The sequence below is a fragment of the Numenius arquata genome, chromosome 15 (assembly GCF_964106895.1).
Source record: "Numenius arquata chromosome 15, bNumArq3.hap1.1, whole genome shotgun sequence".
In the NCBI taxonomy this organism is placed as follows: domain Eukaryota; kingdom Metazoa; phylum Chordata; class Aves; order Charadriiformes; family Scolopacidae; genus Numenius; species Numenius arquata.
The window spans coordinates 17,589,954-17,606,553 of record NC_133590.1 but is presented as its reverse complement, the minus strand read 5'-3'; the positions used below and the strand labels follow the sequence as shown (position 1 = coordinate 17,606,553).

At 47.5% G+C, this 16,600-nt stretch overlaps 1 protein-coding gene across 5 annotated transcripts in view; it reads right to left on the bottom strand.

Moving 5' to 3' along the window:
- Positions 1-15,922, bottom strand: part of ALDH18A1 (aldehyde dehydrogenase 18 family member A1) — a 39,192-nt gene extending 23,270 nt beyond the window's left edge. Inside the window, exons 1-6 of one of the 5 annotated variants that reach the window (XM_074158847.1) lie at positions 15,536-15,922; positions 14,593-14,686; positions 9,201-9,324; positions 6,798-7,021; positions 4,994-5,143; positions 4,799-4,903 (exon numbers count right to left, since the gene is read on the bottom strand). In XM_074158847.1, coding sequence (XP_074014948.1) covers positions 4,799-4,903; positions 4,994-5,143; positions 6,798-7,021; positions 9,201-9,294 — 573 coding nt within the window. In that variant the 5' untranslated portion in view covers positions 9,295-9,324; positions 14,593-14,686; positions 15,536-15,922. Of the gene's footprint in view, positions 1-4,798; positions 4,904-4,993; positions 5,144-6,797; positions 7,022-9,200; positions 9,325-12,097; positions 12,198-14,592; positions 14,687-15,535 lie in introns of those variants that run through there. The other 4 variants (XM_074158849.1, XM_074158850.1, XM_074158848.1 and 1 more) reach the window with 4 other exon arrangements.
- Between the last annotated feature and the right edge of the window lie 678 nt (positions 15,923-16,600).

The window sequence follows — 16,600 nt, the reverse complement described above, 5'->3', positions numbered from 1 at the left end:
GAAGCAGCCAGCAGTGGCCGGTCCCCTCCCGGCGCCAGGCAAGAACATGGCCCCGACACCTGATAAATGCGCCACAAGGAGGAATGTGGGAACTCAGACCGAGCTCTCGCAAAAACACGTGTCTGTGCAGGTCTCCGGCTGCAGTGAATGCCTGAGCCTGGCACTTGTTCCCAAGGGAGCCTGAGACACCGCCCGTGTGCGCTGTGATCAAATAAACCGCCTGCTCAGGCAGGTGGTGGAACTGAAGGAAGAGGTAGAAAGACTTAGAAGCATCAGAGACAGTGAAAGTGAAGTAGATTGGCAGAGCCGTACCCTGAGGCAAAGGCATGGGTAGAGGCTCTACAGGAAGTGGATGATCTCCTTTCCGCCTGTCACCAGGCAGAAGAGAGGGACTTAAGGGACAATGGAAAATGGACGCACGTCCCTCCTCAGAGGGGCAAGCAAAACCCCTCCCAGCCCCCCTCTCCTTCCCAGTTGCACTTGCAAAAGAGGTCTGGGGCTTTGGATATCGAGGGGCAGGTAAATGAGGATGGAGATGAAGATCCATGCAGTGAGTTGCCCAGAGCCAGCCACCCACCCCCACACCTTATGACTTCCTCAATAAATAAAAGGAAGGTAATTGTGGTGGGGGACTCCCTTCTGTGAGGAACAGAAGGCCGCATTTGCAGACTGGATCCATCCCACAGGGAAGTCAGCTGCCTCCCTGGGGCCAGGATTAAGGATATACAGAAAAATCTTCCTACCCTGGTCCGGCCCTCGGATTACTATCCGTTACTAGTATTTCAAGTAGGCAGCAACGAGGTAGCTACCAGTAGTCCAAGGGCAATGAAGAGAGACTTTAGGGCCCTTGGATGGCTGGTTAAGGGATCATGAGCACAAGTTGTGTTCTCCTCTATCCCACCACTTGCAGGGATTGATGAGAGGATAAACAGGAAGAGCCAGCAGATTAACTCCTGGCTCCAAGGCTGGTGTAACCAGCAGGACTTTGGTTTCTTTGATCATGAGATGGTCTACAGGACACCAGGCTTGCTGGCAACAGGTGGGGCAAGCCTTACCCGAAGGGGAAGAAGAATACTGGGGCAAGAATTAGCAGGGCTCATTGAAAGGGCTTTAAACTAGGTTTGAAGGGGGATGGGGATGAATCCAGGATTACTAAAAAGGAGCCTGGGAGCAGATTACCAGTGCTGGTGGGTAAAAGCACTAGCAATGTCTTGCGGCCTGTTGTCTCAGTAGAGGTGGGGGATGGTAACACATGTGGTGATGACATCAGGAATAGTGATAGGTTGGTAACCACAGAAGGGTCTGAGCATGGTCAGGGGGGTATTAGCGCTTGGGCCCCCGTAAAAGTGGCAGGACAATTAGCCCAGCTAAAGTCCATCTACACAAATGCACGCAGTTTGGGCAACAAACAGGAGGAGCTGGAGGCCACTGTACAGGAGGAAAACTATGATATAGTTGCCATCACAGAAACGTGGTGGGAAGACTTACACAACTGGAATACTGCAATTGATGGCTACCAACTCTTCAGAAGGGATAGACAAGGAAGGAGAGGTGGTGGGGTGGCCCTCTATGTTAGAGACAGGTTTGAATGCCTAGAAGTTAATAATGGGAATGACAGTGTAGAGTGTTTATGGGTTAGAATCAAGGAGAAGGCCAGCAAGGCAGACATCATGGTGGGAGTTTTTTACAGACCCCCAAACCAGGACGTAGAAATCAATGAAATATTCTAACAGCAACTGGCAGAGCTCTCACCATCACTTGCCCTTGTTCTCGTGGGGGACTTCAGCTTCCCAGATATCTGCTGGAAATATAACACAGCAGAGAGGGAACAGTCCTGGAGGTTCCTAGACTGTGTGGAAGACAACTTCCTAACACAGCTGGTGAGCGAGCCAACCAGGGAAAGCGCCCTACTGGACCTGCTGCTAGCTAACAGAGAAGGTCTTGTAGCGGGTGTAAAGGTTGAAGGTTGTCTTGGGCAGAGTGATCATGAAATCATAGAGTTTTCAATTCTTGCAGAAGCAAGACAGGGAGCCAGCAGAACTGCCACCTTGGACTTCCGTAAGGCAGACTTTGGCCTGTTTAGGAGCATGGTTGAGAGTGTCCCTTGGGAGACAGTCCTGAAGGGCACAGGTGCCCAGGAAGGCTGGTCATATTTCAAGGATGAACTCTCAAAAGCGCAGGAGAAAGCCATCCCCAGGTCCCATAAAACGAGCCAACAGGGAAGAAGACCAGCTTGGCTAAATAGAGAGCTTTGGCTGGACCTCAGGGAGAAAAGGAAAGCCTACGATCTCTAGAAAAGGGGGTTGGTTACTTATGAGCAATATCAAGGTGTAGTGAAGATATGCAGGTGAAAAATTAGAAGGGCAAAAGCCCAAGCAGAACTTAACTTGGCTACCACAGTTAAAGATAACAAGAAGAGGTTTTTTTCAGTATATCAATAAAAAAAGGAAGGCTAGGGAAAATGTAGGCCCACTGAAGAATGAGGTGGGTGCCTTGGTGGTGGAAGACACAGAGAAGACGGAGTTGCTGAATGCTTTCTTTGCTTGAGTCTTCACTGCCAAAGCTGCCCCTCATGAATCCCAGCCCCTGGAGACAAGGGGGAAGGTCTGGAGAGAGAAAGACTTTCCCTCTTTTGGGGAGGACTGGGTTAGAGACCACTTGGCCAAACTAGACATACACAAGTCCATGGGCCCTGATGGGATGCACCCACGAGTGCTGAGAGAACTGGCAGATGTTATTGCTGAGCCACTCTCCATGATTTTTGAGAGGTCTTGGAGAACAGGTGAAGTGCCTGAGGACTGTAGGAAGGCAAATATCACACCAGTCTGCAAAAAGGGCAAGAAGGAGGACCCAGGAAACTACAGGCCAATTAGTCTCACCTCTGTCCCTGGGAAAATAATGGAGAGACTCGTTCTAATAATGGAGATAAAAATAATGGAGAGTCTCGTCATCTCCAAACACACTGAAGATCAAGAAGTTATTGGAAGTGGTCAACACGAATTTACCAAGGGTAAATCATGCTTGACCAATCTGATAGCCTTCTATGACGTTATAACTGGATGGCTGGATGAGGGGAGAGCAGCAGATGTCATCTACCTTGACTTCAGCAAGGCTTTTGACACTGTCTCCCATAACATCCTCATTAGAAAATTAAGGAAGTGTGGGCTAGATGAGGGGGCAGTGAGGTGGATTGAGAGCTGGCTGCGTGACAGAACTCAGAGGGTTGTAATTAATGGAGCAGGGTCAAGTTGGAGGCCTGTAACCAGCGGTGTCCCTCAGGGGTCAATACTCGGCCCAGTCCTGTTCAACGTACTCATCAATGACCTGGACGAGGGGACAGAGTGTATCCTCAGCAAGTTCGCTGATGATACCAAACTGGGAGGGCTGGCCGACACTCCAGAGGGCTGTGCCACCATCCAGCATGACCTGGACAGGCTAGAGAGCTGGGCAGAGGAGAACCTAATGAGGTTCAACAAGGGCAAGCGTAGGGTCCTGCACCTGGGGAGGAAGAACCCCAGGCACCAATATAGGTTAGGGATGGATCTCCTGGAAAGCACTACTGAGGAGAAGGATCTGGGAGTCCTGGTGGATAGCAAACTTTCCATGAGCTGGCAATGTGCCCTTGTTGCCAAGAGGGCCAATGGGATCCTGGGCTGCATAGGGAAGAGTGTGGCCAGTAGGTCGAGGGAGGTCATTCTCCCCCTCTGCTCTGGTGAGGCCACAACTGGAATACTGCGTCCAGTTCTGGGCTCCCCAGTTCAAGAGAGACAGGGAACTGCTGGAGAGAGTCCAGCGTAGGGCAACTAAGATGATGGAGGGATTGGAGCATCTCCCTGATGAGGAAAGGCTCAAAGAGCTGGGGCTCTTTAGCCTGGAGAAGAGAAGGCTAAGGGGAGACCTTATCTATGTTTACAAGTACCTAAAGGGTGGGCTGAAGGATGATGGAGCCGGACTCTTTTCAGTGGTTTCCAGTGACAGGACGAGGGGCAACGGGCACAAGCTGGAACATAGGAAGTTCCATTTAAATATGAGGAGAAACTTTATGGTGAGGGTGACAGAGCACTGGAACAGGCTGCCCAAGGAGGTCGTGGAGTCCCCTACTCCGGAGATTTTCAAGACCTGCCTGGATGCAGTCCTGAGTAATGTGCTCTAGGCAATCCTGCTTTAGCAGGGGAGTTGGACTAGATGATCTCTAGAGGTCCCTTCCAACTCTGAGAATTCCGTGATTCCATCTGAATAAATAAGGCCTTAATGGTTCGTGCAATTCTGTATTCTCAGAGTATTTAAGATAAGCAAAGCCTGTTTAAGTTCAATTAATACAGTTGCAGCATTCAGTATAGGTAGAAGACCCAGGCTAGAGATACTATCACCCACAAGTTAGAAAGGTTTGAGGAGCAGATGGACAGCAAATTCTGAAGTGTGGATATACACTTCTGCCAGCTTTATAGAATATGTTGTAGTTCAGCCACTTGCGATTTTTAAACCCTCAGTTTGGATCACCAATTTTAGTTTTTGTGAAGATCTTACCACATACATAAGAGCAAGACACACATGAACTCCAAAAAGGAAAAGCGTATTTCCTTCACCTTGGTGATAGGTAACTCCATTTCAGAAGTGCTTAGCAAGGCACTCCTTTATAAGCTACCATTTGCGCTACAATAAGCCCCAAAAGTAAGAAGGCAGTGGAAACACGAGACTACAGTAAAGATAGCGGCATATAAAACATGGAAAAAATCCAAGAATAATTCCATCACTGACCTAAGTAATCAGTCAGTCTAGGAAAGAAAGAATCCCTTACTTGAGCTGCACAGATGCTGTACTGTGTAAACATGGCCTCATACAGAGCCATTAGTCCACTCTGGCCAGCTGCTGCACAGGCTCGGGCCTCCAAGACTGGAATAGCCTACAGAGATAAAGATCAGCTGTCAGGCAGTGACTTTAGCAGGTAATACCCAATGTTGAAGGAAAAGCAGGAGTGCTGCCAGACACTCACCATATCTTTTAGCTGATTCTGGCCTGAATGAAGCGCTTGCCTCACGCTCTGAGAAAGCAAGATCTCATGACGCAACCGCTGCTTTCCAAAAGCTACAGCACCACTGGTGACAATCATCATCTCTCGGCCCTGATTTTGCAGCATTGACACCTGTAAGTACAGAACATAAGAAACAGGGCCTGGAGTACGATCACTCCTAGCACGAGAGTTCTGGCTGTTATAGACAATCTTATGCTCACCGGTTCTTGCTGGTACAAGTGTTTCGCTTTATCCACGGATGCGCAAAGCAAGGCAACCACCTCCTATGATACTCCTGTGCACCTGCCTGGCCACCTAAGAGCTATGCAAAGGACTGCATGCAATCTATAGCTTCTGCTAAACTTTCTTTTCACAATACCAGTTTTTATGAGTCATGCTTGAATTTTCACAATAACACTTCTATACCCCTTGCCCCTCCACCTCCATTGCTACAGATAAGGAAAGATAAAATATGAAGAAGCTGTAAAGTAGCAGCTGTACCTTCCACCAAACTTATTTACCATCCACTCCCAAAGCTGACACCATACAATAACTTTGTATTCTAGAAGCGAAGAAGCTAACTCTGACAGTACAGCTTTTAATTACTTCTTCCTTACATATATCTAGCCAGATTCCTTTCAAAGCTCTCAAGTTAATGTCTTACAGGAATTTCATTTGTTATGTTAACTTTCCTTCCCAGAGAAGACACGAAGACTTTTCTCCCCCTTCAAAGTCATAATTTCATTTTGCAGAACCAATCCATGAGTCGATCCCATCAGTCTTTCTTGCAAGTAATGAGGTTACAAGCTTTCTCCCAGAGGAAGTCTGCAAATGCTCAGGTAATCAAGAAGGGTCTACTTTTTCTGCAGACTTCACAAACTTCAGTGTCACCTTCCCTCTAGATCCACCTAATGCCCCAGTCACATCTTACGTATTGTATAAAAATTTCAATGTGCAAATCTCTGCCTCTACCCTGGGTCTGGCCAAGATGGAGTTAACTTTCTTCACAGGGGCCCTAGGGTGCTGTGTTTTGGATTTCAGGACTAAAACAGTGTTGGTAACAGTCCAATGTTTTGCCTATTGCTAAACAGTGCTTGCACAGCATCAAAACCTTAACTTTTTCCCATGCTCAGCAGTACCTGCACAGCATCGAGGCTTTTTTTTTTTCCCCACTATGTCCCATCACAGCAGCAAGGCTAGGGGTTGGGCAAGAGGCTCGGAGAGGACACGTTTAGGACAGCTGACATGAACTGGCCAGAGGGATATTCCATACCATATAATGTCAAGCTCAGTCATAAAACTGGGGTAGCAGAATAGGAAAGGGAAGGGGGCTGTCTTCCAAGGTGGCCATCACTTGGGGACTAGCTGGGCATCAGTCTGCTTGTGCAAGGTAGTGAGTGACCACCTTACCATCACTTGTTTCTCTTCCTCTCTCCTTCACTTATTTAACTGTCTTTATTTCCATCCATGAGTTTTCTTACTTTTGCTCTTCCTATTTTCCTCCCAATCTGACTGGTGGCGGGGCAGAGGTGTGGGGAGTGAACAAGTGTATGTTGGTGCTTAGCTGCTGGTCAGGGTCAACCCATCACACCTTCTAACACCAACTTACTGAGTTACCGGGTTTATGCTACCATAGCACAGGGAGGATGAAAAAGGGAAAGGCCAAGACATTGCTTTACAGGGCCATCACTGTTTTATGAGTTTTTTCCCCCAATCTTCTGTGCCATCCAACAGTCACCAAGTACCAGAAGTTAAAACAAACATTGCACTTCAGTCCCAGAATTACCTGCTCTACAATAGATGCCAGCCTCCCAAGGGCCAAGCCACACTCATCCCCTCGAGTCACAACAGCACTACCCAGCTTCACCACAATCCGCTTTGCGTGCTTCAGCTCACTGCGGTGCGCAAATGATTTCCCATGTGCACGGCTGAGCGGCATGGTGATAAATGGGATGTTGCTCCAACAGCGGACGGATTCATTTCTTAGTCTTTGGTTATGGCGAGGGAGATCTGTGGTTAAAGAAAGAAAAATGCAGCTTTAAGTGTTTCATTCAGACCTCAAGCCTTTAAAGTCATGTAACATTTCCTCCCTTTCCAAGGCTAAAACTCACACTATACACTTCTCAGTGACTGGAAATGAGAAGTTAGCTTTCAAGTCACCAAAGCAAAGTGAGAACTGATAACATCTGAGCAGCACTAACCATCCCTAAGGTATAAGGCAGTATCTTATGTGTCACAGAGCTTTGACTCCAGGAATCTAGAAGACCAAATTAAAAGACATTGTTTTTAAAACTAGTACTTCTAATGTGAGCTCTATGGGCTCTTTTATGATCTCCTTTGCCTTGCCTCATTAAACACAGCTAGAGTTTTCCTGTCTGTAGCTGTGCAGAAAGCTTGACGGTTAGGAAGGAAAAGAAACACAGCTCTTACAACCTAAGTCAGGCATTTTTGCACATTGCTCAACTAGGGGCAGAAGAAGGGCGATGATGGACATACAAACTGGAAGTCACTTTCCTACAGGATAAACAGGCATTGGAGGGAGAAGAGATAATCACAGCATTACTCGGGTAAGACACAAGACACGTAAGACTGGCACTTCGCCTAAGTCAATGAAGTAGGGGACACTTCTCAGCAAAATCTTTGTTTTCAAAATGCCTGCAAAGGACAGTAATACCACTATCAGCACAGCACATTAAAGAGAATAATGACTATTAAGGTACAAGCACAAGGAACAGTCTGGATCCTTTCTAATTGACAAAGAGGTGGACCCAAACACATAAGTCCCAAAATTAAGCTGAAGGAATGAAGGCAGATGGAAAGCACTTCCAACATAATTCATAAGAAGTTTCACAAAGACACAGAGAATTGTGTCTGAAGAAGGAGTCTTGCAGATAAGAAGTCTAAGTGTGTCAACTGGATAATTGATATAATATGGATAAGCCATATTAATTGAAAAGAACTTGAATCCACATTTCCTTATCCTCCATCCAGTTCTTCTGGTATCTGCAGAAACTGCAGTAAACCAGGTCAACTTTTAGACAGTCTCAAAAATACCAAGACAGCAAAAAAGAGCGAGAATATTTTTGATGTAATTGCAGAAGAAATGGCTACCAACATTACACTCTGGGACCAAAAGTAAAACTTAGTCAAAAGATGGCACACATTCATGGAAAAATTATGAAGATCTTACTGGATGCTACTGAGAGGCATTTAAAGAACAGTGTAATCATCAGGCACAGTGAACATGGATTCACAAAGGGAAAGTCCTGTTTAACTAATTTCATATCCTTCTACAATAAGGTTCCCCACCCAGTGGATGAAGGGAAGGTGGTGGATTTTAGTAAGGCTTTTGATACTGTTCCTCACAGCATCCTTCTGGAGAAACTGTCCAACTCTTAAGAGAGGCAGGTTCACGGTGCACTGGGTGAAGAACTGACTGGACAGCAGGGCTTAAAAGGTGGCAGTTAATGAGACCGGTCACCAGCAGTGTTCCTCAGGGCTCAATCCTAGGGCCAGTTCTCTTCAATATATGACTGCACCATTAGCAAGTTTGGCTAGAGCTTCAATATTTAGAAGGTTCCTAGAAGACTTGAAGGTTGAGGGATAACCAGTGTCTGAAAAGAAACCACTTATTTTTTCAGAAAAACAAGAAAAAAGACAATGGTTCTAGAACGAACAGAGAATTTCATTCATCTCCACTAAAGTCCTAATTACTAACCTATTTATAGGTACTATAAAGTACCTATGTACTTTCACTCAGGTTTCCTGCAAGCATCTTTTCACTTTTATCTAATCTGAATAAATTTGAGCTTCACACCTTGCTTTACTCATTACATTTGTGGGCTGAAAATGCAGATGGGGGAGCAGGCATCATCAGATCTTGTTTTCTGGAAACATGAGGTTGAAATAAAGAACTTACAGTAGCAGTACTTTCACAACTGACTTTGTTGCTTGAAATGAACGTCAGAATGTAAAATACACCCTCTCAGACATCCAGCTGAATATTATTGAGTTAAGGGAGAAAGTAACATTAAGAAAGTAGAACTTAAAACCTCTGGAGTGAGCTGCAGTTGAAGTTTTGAATTATGTTAATGAGGTGATTCTCCTTTCAGGATAGGAAAGACCACAGGCATGCCCAGACATATACTGACCAACATTATTAGAAACGTGTGCTCTCTCTCATACATACATAAACAAGAAATGGCTGTGATGGCACGTGGCGACACCAGAAAGCACCGTCCAGGGGAATGGACAAAAGGGCTCAGAGCAGCTCGACACAACATTTTGAGATGTCTTCTGCAAATCAAGGATATCTGTAAGTTAAAAGGAAAGGAGGGAGGAAAATTGGTTAAACATCAGTGAATTTCCATCAATATTTCTCTCCTCACCCACGCCCCCCCTCAACTCCTCTTTGTCCTGTACAGTCTTAACGCAGTTTCCTTGTGCAAGAGACAGAGAGCCCACTCTCTCTGTTTTGTAGAATTCTCAGACTGTGACTTAGAAGAACGGAAGGCCCCTGCTCTCTGTCTGCTAGCAGAAGATAATTATTAAAGATCAAGAACAAAACACAGCTCCCCAAGAAGGGAAAAGTCTATTAGTGAGTGTACCAACAATGGAAAAAAGTCCTAACTTTGTCCACAGATAAGCCTGGAAGAAGAAAAAAAACGCAGAGAGGCTGTATCATCCAGACTTCTCCATACACCCCGCAACAGAGCATCTACTAAACTTCTCACAAATCTCAGCCCTGTTCAATATAGAGGATATGCTGATTCACTTTTCCCTGAGCACTACCAAATGACAAGACGTTAACCATGATTATAAGTAAGGACACCAATTTCCAAGGTATTTGGCATTAGTCTCCCTTAACTGAACTTGTAAATACCCAGGATTCTTGTAACTCAAAATCCACCACTGCAAGTACCCAGCAAACAAGGGATACATAATCAGCAATTTCCTATGACAGGTCTAGTTAAAGCAATGCATCTAGTATCATAAAGGAAACAAAGGAGATTACCAAGAATCCAGTTCTCCCAGACAGCGTTTAAGCCATGAAACCTCTCCTTCCCCTTTTATAAAATTTTGCTTCCTTTACTTGCTTTCAATCCATCCCTCTGCACCATTGGAATAGAGCAAACAACACTGAATGAGCAGTGGTTGGGAGAAGGTACTGAAGAGAGGACAAGGAGAGCTCATAGTAACTACACTGGAAAACTGCTATTACAAATACCATGACAGTTATAGCACCTGGCAGTTCTGGCATATGTGTACATGAACACTTGAAGCTTCATTATCTTGCATTTTTGTTATACCTCATTATAATCCTTGCATCTACATATACATCTCTATGTAAGACAAGGCAGCCACCACCAGGTAATGGCTCTCCTGTTTTGTCTAGTAAAGATTAGGTAGCGTGGCATTTTAATAATATTAATCTGCAATGCCCCTCCAGTTCTGGTTTTGAAACTAGCTTGTGACAAAAGGCAAGGAAAGTAAATTAACAAGAAGATAGAAATGCAAATTTTAAAGCACTAGCAGATATCACGAAAAGAGAGATACGTGAAATGGAATGATGCTGCAAGAAAGCACAGATAGAGAACAGGACAGCTTGTAAATTACAAGCTTTCTTTCAGGCTAGTTGGAGGCTGCAGAACAACTCTTTTCTCTCCTTTCGCTCAATCAAGGACTTAAAGTTAATTTCAACACTCATTTTGTATTTCACCCGCATTTCCATACCTGGAATGGTTCTGGTCTTCAATAACAACCCCAAAATGGGTACATAATTAAAAAAAAAAAGCAGCCAACAAAAACACAAACAAAACAAACAAACAAAAACACTGCCTTACTTGGAGAGAGCAATAAAAAGAAATGCAAAATGCATTATTCGGGTATTTCTCCAAGACTGTAGCACCAGCTTAAAATTTACTTTTTTTTTTTCCATTACAAGAAAAACCTACTGGTCTCCAAACTTGACATTGAAAAATATAATTCTCCTATCATCTCTTTAAGTAATAGACGTTATCCTTATATTATCACTCATAGAAAGTAATACTATTGACTAGTTTTCATGAATTTATTATCTTCATAGCAGCTGTTAAGTAGCACAGTACATTTAGATTCTGTTCCAGATCAGTGTAAAGAGACTAAGACCAAGCAATTAGAGGTGTCAAATCTTAAAATTGGTGCCTTTGAACAACAGTCTGTAACACTGTTTTTTCCAGTCTGTTGGCTGCAGCTCCATGGGATGCCCACAACTCTTTGCAATGAGTTGATAAAATAAAACTAAATAAACTTTTTTTCACAGTTTTATATATAAAGGCTGATATTTCAACCAAGCGTTAGGACACTTCACAAGTGAAAAAAAAACTGGAAACCAAACTCCTGTAAAAAGAGCTATACCGTACTATACTCAAGCAATTAAGCAGAGATAAATCAAATTCCAAGGAAACACACAAAATTTTAATGAAATAAGTGTTTACCATAACACAAACAAGTCCCCTGTAATATTCGGGGGTGGGGTGGGGGGTGGGGGTGTTATTTAAACAGCTTTGTTACCTTACCAACTAGATTTTTTTTAGGAGGAAAAAAAAAAACCGTCTACAGTTCTCAGTGCAAACTCAAACTCAAGAAACCTTCCCAGAGGGAAACCAGTTCAGAAGAACTGACTGAAAGAAAGAAAAGCTTCAAATAAATTGTCGTCAGAGCAGTTCGCGGGTAGCTCTGCCCAGGTCCCGCACAAGCCGCGCAGGGCTCACAGGCAGTTCGGAGCCAGGCGCACCAGCGGCCCCTTCCTTCCCCGAGCACCCGCAGCCGCACGGCTCACGGCAGTGACACCGGCACGGCCTCCGCGGAGGCACGGAACGCTGCCACCGGCCTGTCCGAACCGCCCGAACGACCTCAGGGACAGCACCCAGGTCAGGTCAGGACTGTCCCGTTTGTCGCACCCTGCCTGCAGCGTTAAGCGGCACCAGCGGGGCGGACGCCAGCCGCATCGGGCAGGGCAGAGCAGGGCCGGGCCGGGAGCAGCAGAACCCACGCGAGCGCGGCGGGGAAGCCGAGCCTAGCAAGAGGCGGCGGCGGACACATTACTTGTTGCACGCTGACCAGTGACACCCGCGGGCGCCGCTCCTTCCCCAGCACCCGTACCCAGCCGCCGCTCGCCGCCGCTCCGCCGGGCGCTGAGGCAGGCGATGCCGGCCGGGGCGGGCGCGCTCCCGCCGCCACGGACCAGCTGACCCGCCGCAGCCAATCCCGGCGGCCCGCCGCGCGGCCGCCTCAGTGCCGCCATGGCGAGCCAGCGGCCGGCCCCGTGCTGCCGCCGCCCCAGCGGATGATGTAACTCTGCTCCACGTTGCAGCACAAAATCCAGGGCTGGACAGGTTACGGCGGTAACAGCTGTTTTCTGTCTAGTCCCAGACTAGTCCAGACAGCCCTACCCACAGCCGGCCTCCCTGCCCCGTCTGATGCAGACAGCAGATGGAAGGGACCTGCAGCCGAACCTCTGAGAGCCACTTCACCTCCTTTGGCCCTTCACCCCCTTTGTTTTCTCCACCGTAACCCAAACCCCTCCACAAGGGCAAGAGTGCTGGCTTTGCTTTTCACTTACCTGCCATCTCCCACATGCATTCATTTCTAAATTAAGAGACTCATAGAATTATTTAGGTTGGAAAAAACCTTTAAGGCCATTGAGTCCAACTGTAAGCCTAACGCGGCCAAGCCCACCTCTAAACCACAGCTCTAAGTGCCACATCTACAATTTTAAGTACCTCCAGGGATGGCGACTCCACCCCTTCTCTGGGTAGCCTGTTCCAAGGCTTGACAACCCTTTCAGTGAAGACATTTTTCCTAATATTCATCCTAAACCTCCCCTGGCACAACTTGAGGCCATTTCCTCTTGTCCCATGGCCTGTTCCTTGGGAGAAGAGACCGACCCCCCCTGGCTACACCCTCCTTTCAGGGAGTTGTAGAGAGCGAGAAAGTCTCCCCTCAGCCTCCTTTTCTCCAGGCTGAACACCCCCAGTTCCCTCAGCTGCTCTTCACAAGACTTGTGTTCCAGACCCCTAACCAGCTTCGTTGCCCTTCTCTGGACACGCGCCAGCACCTCAATGTCTTTCCTGTAGTGAGGGGCCCAAAACTGGACCCAGCACCCAAGGTGGGGCCTCACCAGCACCGAGTAAAGGGGCACCAACATTGTCCCAGTCCTGCTGGCCACTCTGTTCCTGGTACAGGCCAGGATGCTGTTGGCCTTCTTGGCCACCTGGGCACACTGCTGGCTCATGTTCAGCTGTCTGTCGACCATCACCCGCAGGTCCTTTTCTGCCAGGCAGCTCCAGCTGCTCTTCCCTAAGCCTGTAGCACTCATGAGGTTGTTGTGACCCAAGTGCAGGACCTGGCACTTGGCCTTGTTGAACCTCATACCACTGGCCTCGGCCCATCCATCCAGCCTCTCCAGGTTCCTCTGCAGAGCCTCCTACCCTCCGGCAGATCAACACTCCTGCCCAACTCAGCGTCCTCTGCAAGCACCCTTATCACTGCAATTAGTAGAAACCATAAATCTACAGTTTCTCATCCTCAAAGACACTAAAAATTCATAGTAGTTCCTCAGTTCAACTCAGACACTAGTTATACTGTCTTCTCTCTGTATCTATTCTACCACTGTTGCATTCCTGTCCTCCTGTTAGAATTCAAACAAATCCCAACAGCACTCTCATGTTGTTACAAGACAGTATTTGGTTTTTGTTTGGTTTGTGGGATATTTTTGTTTAGGGGGCTATTTATTTTGTGGGGTTTTCCTGGTTTTTTGGGTTTGTTTTTTTTTTTTAATCTTTAACACATCACCTTCTGGGATCAGGAAACAATCTTCTCTGAAGAGAAAGCCCAAACCATGACAGAAAGTCTGACTGTGGAGAAAATCTCATGAAGAGTGAACAGTATCCAAGTGGTGGGGGCAGGGTTCAAGACATTTGAAAAAACCTCAATGTCTCAAGAATTAGTAGAAGACTCAACTCACAATTACCTGACATTAAGTTTTCACTATCTCCACAAGAGGGAAAACAAAGCAACTCCCCCCAAAAACCCAAAATACCCTTATGGTCATCACTTTGTTAGAAAACTATATACAGATCTTCACCAGAAGTGGAATTTGTTTTGATCATCATAGTGCACATAAGCCCTGCAATGCACCCACCCTCATTCCTCCCTCTCATGCAATGCTCAGGTTGTTGCTACCCAATTCTCGCACCAGAAGTGCACCAGTTTTGCCACCCCTCCTGCTCAAAGCTGTAGTTCCCACCTCCCTCCAAAAACCAGCTTGATCATGGTGATATCCTGGTCAGAGACCAGCTGACCCCCAGTCTGACCCCCCCACCAATGCATCAGACTGGGATGCTCTTGGTCTCCTTATATCAAGGCTATTTCATATACACAATCATTTCATTGCTTTTCCTCCACCTCCCCAATTATCCTAAACAGAGTACAGCATATGGGTACCAAGGGAGACTCCACACAGACTACTCAAGTTTGTATGAAGCAAGGATTTATATAGTGGCATGATATGGTCTTTTATTCTGCACTTCATTCCTTACCTGGTAATTTCTACGATTCTATTTTTGCTACACCTTGAACTGACTTTTCAGGGTATCACGCACACGGACTCTCAGATGTTTCCTTCCCTGGATGCTGCAGAAAAACATAAAAATACCATTGCTTTCATATTCCTACTAATGCAACATCCAACAACAGCAGCTGAAAAATGACTGAAGCTATGCCTGAAAGATGCTCGCTCTGCTATTGAGTACACTTCTTGTAACAGCCCTGGCAAAGAGCAGCTTAGAAGAGGAAGGCAGTACAACAAACAAAGAAATCAATAAAGCAGTTAACACAACAAAAATTATTCACTGACACATACAGAAAAGGTAACATACTTTCTAAAGTGACTAAATATAAATACTATAGAACAGGGAAAAAGAAACTTTATTTTTTATATTTTAGTTATAAATTGCTTTTCAGTGTCATCAAGAGCAAATCTGCTAAGAGAAAAAAGGTAAACACTTCCAAGAATTCATCGGTTTTTAGGGTGCAGAGTCAGCACAGGTATAAGTATTTATGGAAGCACGTCAGTTATTTTTTGTTTAAGAAAATAAAACTGTTCTCGACTTCATAGTACAAAGACGCTTGCCAAAGGCTTTTGGAAAACTGTAAGGTTTGCTCATTAAGTCTCCTTTATCTACAGTTTTATTACTTCTTTCAGAGCACCATTGGGTTTCTTAAAAAAACCTCTAATCTGATCCTGTGATGTCTCCTGTGAAGAAACACTAAGTGAACAACACAGGCTTATCACCGAGAGCTAGGTCAAAACTCAGGTAGTAACTTTTATGTGTCACACAAGTGTCAAGAGGGTTTATTTCCTTTGGGCATGGAGAAATCCTGTGAGTAGACACGAGAAACGAGCAAGGAACGAGAGATCTCCAGATGGAGCAGCTCTGCTCCCCCAAGAGTCCCAGAGAACGAGGCCGGCGCAGCTCGTACCGATCAGGCCGCTGCTGACGGGGCCCAGACCGGTCTCATTCCTCCGCGGCCACCAGGGACCCCCGCACCAGGTCGGCGGGGCTGGGGGGGCGCTGCGGGGCGGAGGGTTGCATCCCGGGGCGGGCAGCACCGCAGCGGGTTTAGGGCTTCGCTCACTCGGGCTTCTCCGCACGGAGCCCGCCTTCCTCGGGCGGCGGCCGCTCCCGCTCCTCCAGCCGCGGGAGGAGAAACGGCAGCGGCCGCGCTCACGTTCGGCGAAGGCACGACCCGGCCGCGCTCGGCTAGGGGGAGACGCGACAGCACGGCCCAGCACGGTCCAGCCCGGCTCCGCGACCTCCCGAGGCAGGAGCTCCGGCGGCCGCCACCGTCCCACCGCCCCCAGCACTCACCCGCCCGGCGCCGCCGCCTTGCTTCCGGCACCGCCCCGGCAGCGCGGCGCACGTGGGCCCGGCCCGCGTTCCAGCGGGCGGCCGGTGGCGGAGGCGGAGGCCTGCCGGGGCTGCTGCCGGCGGCGCTGCGGAGGGGGAGGGTGTCTGGGCCAGCGAGTGCCCGGTGGGCCGGGCCCGCAGGGCGGCGGCAGGAGGCACGTTCTGGTACAACCAGTAGATGGCGGGACACCAGCTGGGGCAGCGGCGGCTCTTTTCGAGCTGCGGCGCCCGTCGGCGGCCTGTTGTAACGAGCAGCGGCTGCGCGCCGGGTCCCGTCCGCTCTCTCCCCCCCATTCCTCGGCGGCTCCGCAGCCGGGGCCCATGAAGGTGCATTTTTTCGTACCCGTGGGGGGGGGTGTGTGTGTGTGTGTGTCCCTGCATGGCCCCCTGAGGGGGCTGCGGGTGTGCAGCATGATCGCATTTGCGTGTTCTTAAAATAACTGATTCTTAAGGTACGCGGGCCTACCGCAACAGACTGGAAAAGTTGAGCCAGATGAAGGCGGCAAGTGTGTAAGACCCCTGTCCTTTTGCTACAAACCCTGCAGTGGTGAACAGTGGCTAAAACTTGGCAACAGCAGCTCACGTACTTACTGCCTGTAGAAAACGGAAGCGCGCTAAGGAGCTTATAGAAATTTTT